Here is a 12,258-nt window from a genome sequence, read left to right on the forward strand (position 1 = left end):
GTTACTGGAGTAGAGGGCTGGAGTTAAAAGGAGATTGGATAGAGTGGATGCATTCTCACTGACAGGTAAGAGATACAATTGTGATTTATCTGAGGATATTGTACAAAGTTTAAGTGGACATTTTAATCTTGCATCTTCAGAGATTCATCCAAGTCATATTTGGTACATGGTACCTGATTGAGTGAAGGTTGCTAAACATGTGGTCAGGTTAATGTACTGGCTTAAATATGCAATCTACAGAATAGCTTAATGTAGTTTAGTTTAGAGATGCGATGCGGAAACAGGCCCTTCGGCCCACTGAGTCCTCAACAATCTGTGATCCCCGCACATTAACACCATCCTACACACACTAGGGACAACTTACATTTATATCAAGCCAATTAACCTATAAACCTGTACCCCTTTGGAGTGTGAGAGGAAACCGAAGAACTTGGAGAAAACCTGCATGGTCACAGAGAGAACGTACAAACTCTGTACACACAGCACCTGTAGTCGTGATCAAACCCGGGTCTCGGGCCCTGTAAGTGCTGTAAAAGGCAGAAACTCTACTGCTGCGCCGCCCTGCCGCTCTGCTGTCCTGCCACCCTTTATAATGGTTTTTAACCCACTGGATGTGGAGTTTGAAGAAACAACAAAGCAATGAAGATCAAACCATTCTATTAATGATTTGGACGAGGGAATTGAATGCAACATCTCCAAGTTTGCGGATGACACGAAGCTGGGGGGCAGTGTTAGCTGTGAGGGGGATGCTAGGAGGCTGCAAGGTGACTTGGATAGGCTGGGTGAGTGGGCAAATGCATGGCAGATGCAGTATAATGTGGATAAATGTGAGGTTATCCACTTTGGTGGCAAAAACAGGAAAGCAGACTATTATCTAAATGGTGGCCGATTAGGAAAAGGGGAGATGCAACGAGACCTGGGTGTCATGGTACACCAGTCATTAAAGGTAGGCATGCAGGTGCAGCAGGCAGTGAAGAAAGTGAATGGTATGTTAGCATTCATAGCAAAAGGATTTGAGTATAGGAGCAGGGAGGTTCTACTGCAGTTGTACAGGGTCTTGGTGAGACCACACCTGGAGTATTGCGTACAGTTTTGGTCTCCTAATCTGAGGAAATACATTGTTGCCGTAGAAGGAGTACAGAGAAGGTTCACCAGACTGATTCCTGGGATGTCAGGACTTTCATATGAAAAAAGACTGGATAGACTCGGCTTGTACTCGCTATAATTTAGAAGATTGAGGGGGGAATCTTATAGAAACGTACAAAATTCTTAAGGGGTTGGACAGGCTAGATGCAGGAAGATTGTTCCCGATGTTGGGGAAGTCCAGAACAAGGGGTCACAGTTTAAGGATAAGGGGGAAATCTTTTAGGACCGAGATGAGGAAAACATTTTTCACACAGAGAGTGGTGAATCTCTGGAATTCTCTGCCACAGAAGGTAGTTGAGGCCAGTTCATTGGCTATATTTAAGAGGGAGTTAGATGTGGCTCTTGTGGCTAAAGGGATCAGGGGGTATGGAGAGAAGGCAGGTACAGGATACTGAGTTGGATGATCAGCCATGATCATATTGAATGGCGGTGCAGGCTCGAAGGGCCGAATAGCCTACTCCTGCACCTATTTTCTATGTTTCTATGTTTCTATTCAGGCTATAGCCTGGAGGTCAGACAGAGGAAGAGACAAACAGATCTCTGGTAAAATCAGGCAGAACAGATCTCCCTGGCAGAAGTATATAAAATGATAGGAAAGACATTGGAAACTTTTTTCCCCAAAGTGTCATTGACATTTCCATAGTTTTAAGGTAAGAGGGGTGAAGTTTAAAGAAACTATGGGGCAAGTGTATGGTGGGGGCCTGAGAAACGTTGCCAGGGCTAGTGGTGGGGGCAGGTACGATAATGATATTTAAGAGGCTTTTAAAAAGGGGACATGGATATGCAGGGAATGGAGGGACATGGATCATGAAGAGGCAGAGGTAATAGTTTAACTTGGCATCACATTCAGCACGGGCATTGTGGGCTGAAGGGCCTGTTTCTGTGCTTATTGTTCTATGTTCTATGAAGATTGTTGGCAACGTCATTCATTGGATTAATCAGGCTGAGAGAATTAGAAATGGGTAGATTTTAGCTTAGTGTTTAAGACGGAACTGCAGATGCTGGAAAATCAAAGGTAGACAAAAATGCTGGAGAAAATCAGCAGGTGAGGCAGCATCTATGGTGCGAAGGAAATAGACAACGTTTCGGGTCGAAACCCTTCTTAAGACGGGTTTTAGCTTAGCACTGTTGACTTTACATATATTTTTGAAAATAGTCAGTTGTTTATAGGGGGTGGGAGATTACAACCTTCACGTGGTCCACCCTGTTTCGACTAATGCAATCAACCCGATGTGCACAAACAGAAGCTCAATAGAACAATTTGACCTACAACTTTAGGCTGTGCAAGCCATAAGCAAGAAGAAGTTATTTATATAATTGTACACTGTGTGCAAGTAGGTGATAGAATAATTCAATGTACATAATTATTGTTGTTACATGTTTAATAGATTTTTAAAAGAGAAAGGAAGGCGGTATATATTACGAAGCAAAGAAACTGCAGATGTGCTCATGAAAAGTGATAGATATGTTAATTTTGTTACAACGGGAATCATTCAAGGCAGGTTGTTTACAGTGCTGCTTCTCTTTATACACAGACTGCCTGAACTGCTGAGTGTCTCCAACATTTTCTATTATATTCTGTAAGTATTGAATGTCCATACACCCCCTCACAACCATGTTAGTTGAATGCTGGGGTCGGGGAAAGAGTGTTCACGTCGTGGCCCTGTTTTCTCCAATCTTTCCACCACCAAGCACAAGAAGCACAAGACAGACACCATTGTATGCAGCTGCTGAGAAGTGTGTTCTGCTCTGGCTGAACAACTTCCAATCTTGTGTGTGGACTCGATAAGAAGAAGTTGAATGTTAATTGTTTGATGTTATGATGCTGTTCACCGTCAATAAAGAATAATTGGCCCAAAGCTCTATCCTTGTTTTGCTTGCCTTTACGGAGCAGCATTTTCGATGAACTACATCCGCAGCAGAACATATGCACTGGGCCACTGTCTTTTATCACTTGTGCCTATATTCATGAGCAGGAGAATTGGAACCACTCTATCCTGGACCTAGTTGTCCAGAGGAGACTCCTTTAATCGTTTGGAGGGGAGAAATACCATTTGAACATCGAAGGTACAGTACTGCAATAGGCTCTTCAGCCCACAAATGTGTGTGTCGAACATGAGGTCAGGTTGAACTAATCCTCTCTGCCTTTATATGATCTACAGTATATCCTTGCATTTCCTCCAAATCCATCTGCTTATCTAAAGGCCTCTTCAATGGCATGTTTGTATTGACCTCCATCACCACCCTAAACAGCGCGATCCAGACACCCACCATCCTGCATATCTCCTTTACATTTTGCTGTTTCACCTTAAAGCTATGCCCTCTAGTCTTTGGCATTTCCACCCTGAGATAAAGGTCTACCCTATCTACCCCATCAGCAAGGTAGTCTACCTTCTCAATGTCTCTCATAGTTTTATATACTTCACTTTGTGATGTCGAATGTAAGGGGAAAAGTGTACAGTTAATAGCAAGACTTAGCTAATAGCCAAATGTGAAGTGCATCCATTTACTCAACTCAGTACATCACAGACCACCCCTGTGTTCTGTGGAGAGTTTGGAGATAGAATGGGAGGTCCCTTGCTCCCACAATGTTCCATGCTTTCACCCAACAGTGCTGAGACATTCTACACAGAACCTCTGCCCAGCACATTGGTTTAAAAACAAATTACACCTTAACCAACTCTCCTACAAAAACAGAAGTACACAAAGCACTGGAGTAACTCAGCAAGTTAAGCAGCATCTCTGGAAAATATGATAGGTGATGGTTCGGGTTGAGACCCTTTTTCGGACTGATAGATCAGTCTGAAGGGCCCCAACATAAAACGTTATCTACTTGAAGGGGGAGGTGGTCTTCAAATTAGTCTCACTGTATTAGATGCAGCTTCCTGTAGGCATACGTTAAAACGTTTTCAATTACTAAAACACTTTCACCGAAGCCAACTAACCTACAAAAATGTACAGGGTGGGAGGAAATTGGAGTGCCTCGAGAAACCCATGCAGTCACAGGAAGATCGTGCAAACTCCGTACAGACAGTACCCAGAGTCAGGATCAAACCCAGGTCTCTGGTGCTGTAAGGCAGCAGCTCTACCGCTGCGCCACTGTACCGCCCCTTATTTATGTCTGTGCATCCTTAGTATGGATGGAAGGCAACTTGATTAAAGAGTGAAAATCCACTTTAAATCCCATGAAGTAGTTGTGTCTAACTTGTGAAATTGTTAAACAGAGCACATCTCTCATCAGACACACATTCACCACAGAGCTACAAAGCTCAAAGAGAAAGGTTAGTCCACATTAATTGTTTAAGTACAGACCTTACAAGAATGATTCCATGCAACCAAAAGGTAAAAACTCCATAATAAGAAAATGTGAACACAATAAATGCTAGTTTACAACATTAACATTATCCTGAATGTAACTTCATTAAGTACAAAAGCTTTGTTTGCATTTTTATTGCACTTGAAATTGACATTTAGTTTAAATGACCAGTTGTGTAATTGGGACAATAAGCTTCAACCAATTGTACGGCCCAATCAACTTTGTTCAATATATAATTTGCGACTGAGGGTAACCACTCACATACCCAGACTCAGAATAAAATAGACACTGAGGTGCCATTTTCAAATATTAAGATATTTTTCATAAAGGAACACTGATTTTATCCAAACTGATTTTAAAAGTGGCATTCCAGTGTGGTGAAATATATAATCAAAGCAAGCAAATACGAGCATTTAGGTTATCATCACACAGTCTAGGCTGACTTCCAATATAGCTATGCAAGAGAGATGCAAAATCAATGGAGATGCAATGCTTTGAACCATTCTCATCTGGGGTGGGATCAAAATTGGGCACTTCCAAATTGGCAGCCATGTCAGACCACCTTAGAAAAGCACTCGGCATCAACACCTTTACACCTCCAGTGTAAAATCAAATTGCAGAGTTACTATTGGACAATTTGCATGTCATCTCCATTTCTTTGCATGCATTTAATTCAGGATGCCTCGCAAGATTCTTTAACAACATTTGAAAAGTAAGCTGGTTAATAACATTCTCTTAACTAACACCATCATTTATTGTGCTCCTGTTTGTGGGATCCAACTATTTGAAAATGGCTGCTTTATTTACTGCGTGATATTAATCATTGCAATTGAAAGCAAAATGCACAGGTGGAGCATTAGGATATTACGAGAGGTCTGCTTTATATCAGTACATGTTTTTTTTACATTCACTAGAAAGTTGATATCAGTGCCACCTACATCCTGCACTTTCAAAATCCTTTGTTGTTTACTTAGTGCTATGAAAAAAACCTGTGCTACGAAAGACAATACCGTAGGAGATAGTAAAGAATGAAGTAGGTTTCTGCCAGGGGTGGTGGTAGAAGCTGACACAATAGTAGCATTTAAGAAGATTTTAGATAACACGTGAATATGCAGGGGATGGAGGGAGCGGGAGATGCAGGCAGAATTTCTATTCCTTTTCTCCAGTCATGCCGCTTGACCCGCTGAGTTACTCTAGCTTTTTGTGTCGATCTTCGGTTTAAACCAGCATCTGCAGTTCCTTCCGCTACACATTTCCACAGATGCTGTGTGTTTCCAGTATTTTCAGTTTTTGTTTGAAATTTCCAGCAACTGGCGAACTTTAATTTACATTAACAATAACAGGTTCTATTTCCTACCCATTCTCTCCGACAGCAGCTGCAAAACGCACGGCACCTTTAAATAATTCAGCATGACAAACTCCGTCAAGGCAAGATCTCCATAACATCCATAGGAACACCAATCACACTGATATATCATCCATCACTATCAATAGTTCTGTGTGCACTGAAACATATTGGGGAGAAATGAATTATGGATCGACATTCTTGAAAACGATAACTGGATTAGGTTTTAATTATCCGAATGGGCTCCAGCACACCTTTAATTCAGCCAGAAAAGCAGCAGATTAATCTTCTCATGAACTGGGTCAAAGAAGCAGAAAATGAGCATTAAACTTACAAACTGGAGTCCTTGGTAACGGGCGATTGGAAAGTCCTTCACGATGTAGGTTGGTAAGTACAGGCAGGTTGGGAGAACATGCACCCGTGATGGATCTATTGGTGGAGCTGGAGAGAGAGAGAGAGAGAGAGAGATAACTCCTGTTATACGAGACAGCATTACAAATCAGCCAAAGTGGTATTAGCTTCTGTGAATCTGCCACTCTTTGGCATGGTTTCCTCGATTATTGTGGTTAACTATGTTCGCCACATGTGGCTCTTTGGATTTTTCAGCAGCAAATAAGAAATGAGTGGACAGCGTCACTGGGGACGGCCATTCACATGATGTTACACGTTCTTAATCTAGATCCACATGCAGTATATTGGTAAAATAACTATATTAAAACGTGTGTCTGTGTGTCTACTAACATTCATGCAATTTCCTTCATAGACTCACCTGGCACAAAAATCGACCCTCGACCCACCTAGTCCATGCTGATCAACACGGATATATCTCTACTAATCCCATTTACCACCACTTGGCCAGTACACTTCAATATCCTGACAATTAATTTACTCATCGAGACAGTGGCGGACTGGGTCTAAAAATATTGGTTGCCAGGAGACAAAGGGGGCCCACTTCATCAGGGGCCCACTTAATATAGGGGGCCCCACTTCATCAGGGGCCCACTTGCCATCGGGCAAGCTGACACCCTGGCCAGTCCGCCATTGCATTGAGATACTTCTTTGAGAGTATCTGGCTCCAACATCAGCATCAAAATTATATCGACAATCCAACATCCAACATCAAGTAGTGTATTTCAGGTTCCAATGATCCGCGAGATGAAAAAAAATCTTCCTCTGATCCCCTCAAAACCTCCTACTCCCTACCTTAAAGCCATGCCCTCTGCAGTTAGCTCAGGCACAGGGAAAGGTTTCTCACCATCTACCCTCCATATGACCCTCATAAACATCAAGTACCCTTCATCGTCCTCTACTCAAAGAAAAAAACAAGCAGCCTACCTTGTCTTTCCTCATAACTGAAACATGTCCTGCTTGGCAACATTTGTGAGGAGTCTCACCTGAGCCCCCTCTCCACCCTTTTTATAGTGTAACACAAAATGAACAATATTACTCCAGCTGAGGGCACCAAGGTTCTAAGAAATTGTACGCAACCTCCCTTAAATTCTATGCCTCGTCTAATAAAGCCAAGTATATCTAATCACCACCCTTTCTACCCATACAGTCACTCATAGATTCTTGGGCTTGTACACCCAAATCCCACTGCTCATCAATACTCCTTTGGGCCATACTCTATTAGAGTGTGCATCACTTCACACATATCAGGACTAAATTCTATCTGTGGCAGAAGGAACAGGAGGTGCTGGTTTACACCGAAGAGAAACAAAAAATGCTGGAGTAACTCAGCAGGTCAAGCTGAAGAAAAGGAATAGGTAACAATTCGGTTCGGAACCCTTCAGAGTCTGAAAATGGGTCTCGAACCGAAACGTCGCGTATTCCTTTTCTCCAGATATCCTCCCCGACTCGCTGAGTTACTCTCAAATTCTATCTGCCTTTGTTCTGCCCATTTTACCAACTTGCCAATATATTTCTGTAGCTTAAGATTACTCTCTAACCATTAACACCATAATTTCTTACACAACATGTAAACTTATTAAACAAACCTCCAACGTTCACAAGCAAAATGTTAATCTATGTGGCAAACAGTAATTGTTCCACAAGTAATTCTGCTGCTGAGTTACTCCAGTAATTGCTCCTCCCCTTCCTTAACCCTCGAGCTGTCTCCTCCCATCCCCTCCGCCCTCGGGCTCCTCCTCCTCCCTTTTTCCTTCCTTCTCTCCCCCACCCCCATCAGTCTGAAGAAGGGTTTCGGCCCGAAACGTCGCCTATTTCCTTCGCTCCATAGATGCTGCTGCACCCGCTGAGTTTCTCCAGCATTTTTGTGTACCTTCGATCTTCCAGCATCTGCAGTTCCTTCTTGAACACATTGTTCCACCATTGATCCCTATGGAAATCCACTGGAAACAGTCTTCCAGTCACAATCCACCATCACCCCCTGCATCTAATAACTGAGCCAAATTTGGATCCAATTTGCCTACTTGCTTTGGAGACCATGGGCTTTAAACTCTTGGACTGCAGTGCATATAATGGTATCTGTATCTTTAAGAACCGAGTACCAAATGGTGTGATTTGTGTCATGTGATATATTCATTACCTTATCAGCCTGAATATATGGTTCTTCACATTGACAGTGTGAAGACCCACACTGGCAATGGCTTGACTGAAACCTGTGCTTGTTTCTGTCTATGTGCCACTACTGTAATATCTTACATGGACCAATCTCTAATGGGCCTGTCCCACTTAGGCGACTTTTTAGGTGACTGCAGGAGACTGCAGTCGCCACATGGTCGCCACATGTTCGCGGGTGGTTGCCTGGGAGTTGCCTTCAAGGTCGTGAGGAGTTCCCGCATTCTGGGAACTCGTCGCGGCCTGATTATAGTCGCTGCAAATTTTTCAACGTTGAAAAATTAGCGGTGACTAGAATGAAGCCGCCATGGAAAATAGGGCGAATTCTCGTGCCATAGGAGGGTCGCCAGGAGGTTCTAGTGGGTTGCCAGGAGGTCGAAGGTTCTCATAGATTCTCGTAGGTTGTAGCCGGTGCTGACCGATGAATTTCATTGGCTCATTGGGGAAAAAAAACGTAAGCAGTAGTTTGCAGAACCAAGGATAACCGACCGGTAATGTTAAATGTCCGCTGAGCTTCACAGCCGTGTATCTCTGGCTTCTTAAAAGTTGTCTCCACTCCTTCTCCCTCCTTCTCCCTCCTTCTCCCCCCTCTCCCCTCTTTTAAAGGACTTACCGTACACTGTGCTTTTGCCGTCTTAATTACAGCGCCAACCTTCCTGTTCATGTGTGTGTCTGTATCAGCATGGCTTTGCACCGTGTGAATTATTTCACTCAGACAGCGCTCCCCCGCTTGCCCTGTCCCCCGCCTGCATAACGGGCTGGTGAAAGTAGCGATGTGTGTGTGTTCCACTCTGGCAGTCGTCGTTCCAGTTGCCAGATTTTCAGGCGACTGCCGGCAACTTGACAGTCACCGGCAGTCGCATGAAAAATCGCCTAAGTGGGACAGGCCCATTAGTGGGAGCTTGTCAAAGGTCTTCGTAAGGCCAGGTAAACTACATCAACTGCATCGCTCTCATTAATACACTTACTACCTCTTTAAAAACTCCATCAAATTAATTAACTGGGTTCTCTCTCTAACAAAGCATTGCTGAAATTCTTTGATCGATCCCTGCCTCTCCAAGTGTACATTAATCCTGTCCCTTCTAATTTTTTTTATAACTTCCCTACTGACAATGCTCATTTTATATTCTGATAAGTGCCAGACTTCAGCATCTAGTGGAATCACTAGAAATATTGCATGAAAAGGGAACCTGGGGTGCCAAAGTGGCACATTTGCTGCCTTACAGCGCCAGAGACACAGGTTCAATCCTGAGTACGGGTGCTGTCTGTACGGAGTTTGTATGTTCTCTCTGTGACCACACGGGTTTCCTCCGGGTGTCCCTGGTGTGTAGGGTAAAACTAGTGAGCAGGTGATCGCTGGTCAGCGTGGACTTGGTGGGCCGAAGGGCCTGTTTCCATGCCATATCTAAAAAAAATACTACTTAGCTCAACCAATTAGTTCAGGCCAAGGTAAATAAACAGACCAAATAAAATAAGCATCTCCATCAGACCATACATTGCCAAACTGCACCCAATAACAGCCTGAATGGCACTTATTGGTCAATATTCTCAATGTCCATCCTGATGAAGATTGCAACTGGTAAAAACTATTATTTGAACCGTATTAGGTTGTATTGTGTTTGCCAACATCCTAGTGGCGGCGCGGCTCTGGCTGCAGCGGCTCTCCGGCAGTCCTGTTTGTTTTGTGTTTTTTGGGTTGTTTATTTTCGTTTTGGTTAGTCTAGTTTTGGTTTTTAGTTTCTGTTTGGGGGGGGGGGGTTGAAACGGGGCTTGCTGTCTCTCCCTGCGGGGGAATGCGACTTTTATGTCGTATTCCCCTTCTCTGCCTCCGTCTGCGCTGAGGCCTAATGGCGGAGCTGGCGACCTCGAGGCTCAGGAGGCAGAGCCCGCCAGGACTCGCACTGAGCTCGTTCCCGTGAGGACGGCCCGGCTCGGGGCTGGAACAGGGCTTCCGTGAGGGGCTGTGACGCTACCGTGAGGACGGCCGGCCCGAGGAAGGAACGGTGCTCCCGTCGGAGTGGTCGAGCTCGGGGAGGTACGGCGTTCCCAGCCCGAGGGAGGAGCGGCGCCCGGTCGGGGCGGCCCAGCCCGAGGGAGAAGCGGCGCCCAGTCGGGGCGGCCCAGCCCGAGGGAGGAGCGGTGCCCGGTCGGGGCGGCCCAGCCCGAGGGAGGAGCGGTGCCCGGTCGGGGCGGCCCAGCCCGAGGGAGGAGCGGTGCCCGGTCGGGGCGGCCCAGCCCGAGGCTGAGACGGTAACGACACTCACGTGAGGGCGATCCGGCTCGGGGCTGGAACGATGCTCCGGTGGCTTGCACGGTGTTCTGGCGGCGGTGGCCTGAGTCCGGGGTTCGGCCGCGGGCCAGCGGCTGCGTCAGCAGGACTGGTGAGCGGCAGCTTCGACCACCCCGGGCCGCGGTGTTTGAGCCGCGGGATAGTTGTAACATCGCCCGGGGGGTATCGCCTCAGCGCAGAAGGAGAAGAGGAGGGAAGAGACTGGAGACCTAAGACTTTTGCCTCCATCACAGTGAGGAGATGTTGGGTGGACTCACTGTGGTGGATGTTAATATGTGTTTATTGTTGTTTTTTATTGTATTGTATTGTATGTATGACTGCTTCAATTTCGTTCAGACTTCGGTCTGAATGACAATAAAGGCTATCTAATCTAATCTAATCTAATCAAACTGAATGAAGAATTTCAAAATTTGAAGAAAGAAATTGCAGGCTCTCCGTCTGAATAGTGAGTGGTAAATGAACAACTGAAACACATTTTTGCAGATTGTGTACAGGTTTCCTATTGAGAATGAATACATGCAACCAAAACAATATAATTTATAGCTAAATCAGGATTTTGATTTATGGACACATAGAGATCTAATTTCCTTTGTGGATAAATGAAAGTGTAGACACGACCATACATTGAGGTTAATATCCTGAGGTCACTGAAAGCCCGGCTCACACACAGAAAGTCTGCCTTTGTGCTGAAACTTTGCATGAAGATCTTTAATAATAGTTTACAGCCACGACATCCAAGCCCCCTTCATTCAATAAGATGTGACCAACTGCTGAAGGTGTTAGGACAATTAAACTGCTGGCAAGCTAATACTTGTTTTCCATGACATCCAAGCCCCCTTCATTTAGAAACATAGAAACATAGAAAATAGGTGCAGGAGTAGGCCATTCGGCCCTTCGAGCCTGCACCGCCATTCAATATGATTCAAAGGTAGAAACAATAATTAAATCTGCTACATCTCTCCTGCACAGTCACTTGCAGGGATAGACTGGCAAAGGACAGTTTGGACAAATTTCTTAAGGGCAAATTGTATTTGACAACCTGGCTGAGTTTTATTTGATCAGGTGGTTAGGAGCAGTGCAGAAGATGTGGTGAATGCAACTATCACAAGCCATTTGATGAAGTACCACACGCCCCAAAAGGTCACTGACCGGTCTTGTTTGAATTGGAGAGAAAGGGAGTGGAATTAATAGCTTTGTTCTTGGAAAGAGTCAGCACAGACGCAATAAGCCAAATGATTCAATAAGCAATGAATCAACTGGAAAGAACTGCAATGAATCACGGTTTCACAGTAAGTGGGAAGCTAAAAGGCATGTCTGAACTAGAAACAGAGAACAGTTGGTGTTTCAGGTCGATGAGCTTTCATTAAAACTGATGAAACGTTTCATTGACCTGAAACATCATCTCTGTTTCTCTCTCCACAGATACTGCCTGATCTGTTGAACGTTTACAACAATTTGTGGTTTTAATTTAGATGTCAAGAATTTGCAGTTTGTATTTAAAACATGCCATGATTTGAAATTACTTTGATTTGCGATATTCATTTTCTCTGATATGATTATGCTATATTTTTCACCATTTGT

General features: G+C 44.4%; 1 protein-coding gene across 2 annotated transcripts in view; it reads right to left on the reverse strand.

The window, feature by feature from the left end:
- b4galnt4 (beta-1,4-N-acetyl-galactosaminyltransferase 4) overlaps positions 1 to 12,258 on the reverse strand; it is a 603,648-nt gene that overhangs the window by 72,747 nt on the left and 518,643 nt on the right. For both annotated transcript variants that reach the window (XM_033039185.1, XM_033039186.1), the window contains exon 11: positions 6,142 to 6,248. In XM_033039185.1, the coding sequence (XP_032895076.1) occupies positions 6,142 to 6,248 (107 nt within the window). The remainder of the gene's footprint in view (positions 1 to 6,141; positions 6,249 to 12,258) is intronic.

This window comes from Amblyraja radiata, chromosome 20 (genome assembly GCF_010909765.2).
Source record: "Amblyraja radiata isolate CabotCenter1 chromosome 20, sAmbRad1.1.pri, whole genome shotgun sequence".
Classification (NCBI taxonomy): Eukaryota; Metazoa; Chordata; class Chondrichthyes; order Rajiformes; family Rajidae; genus Amblyraja; species Amblyraja radiata.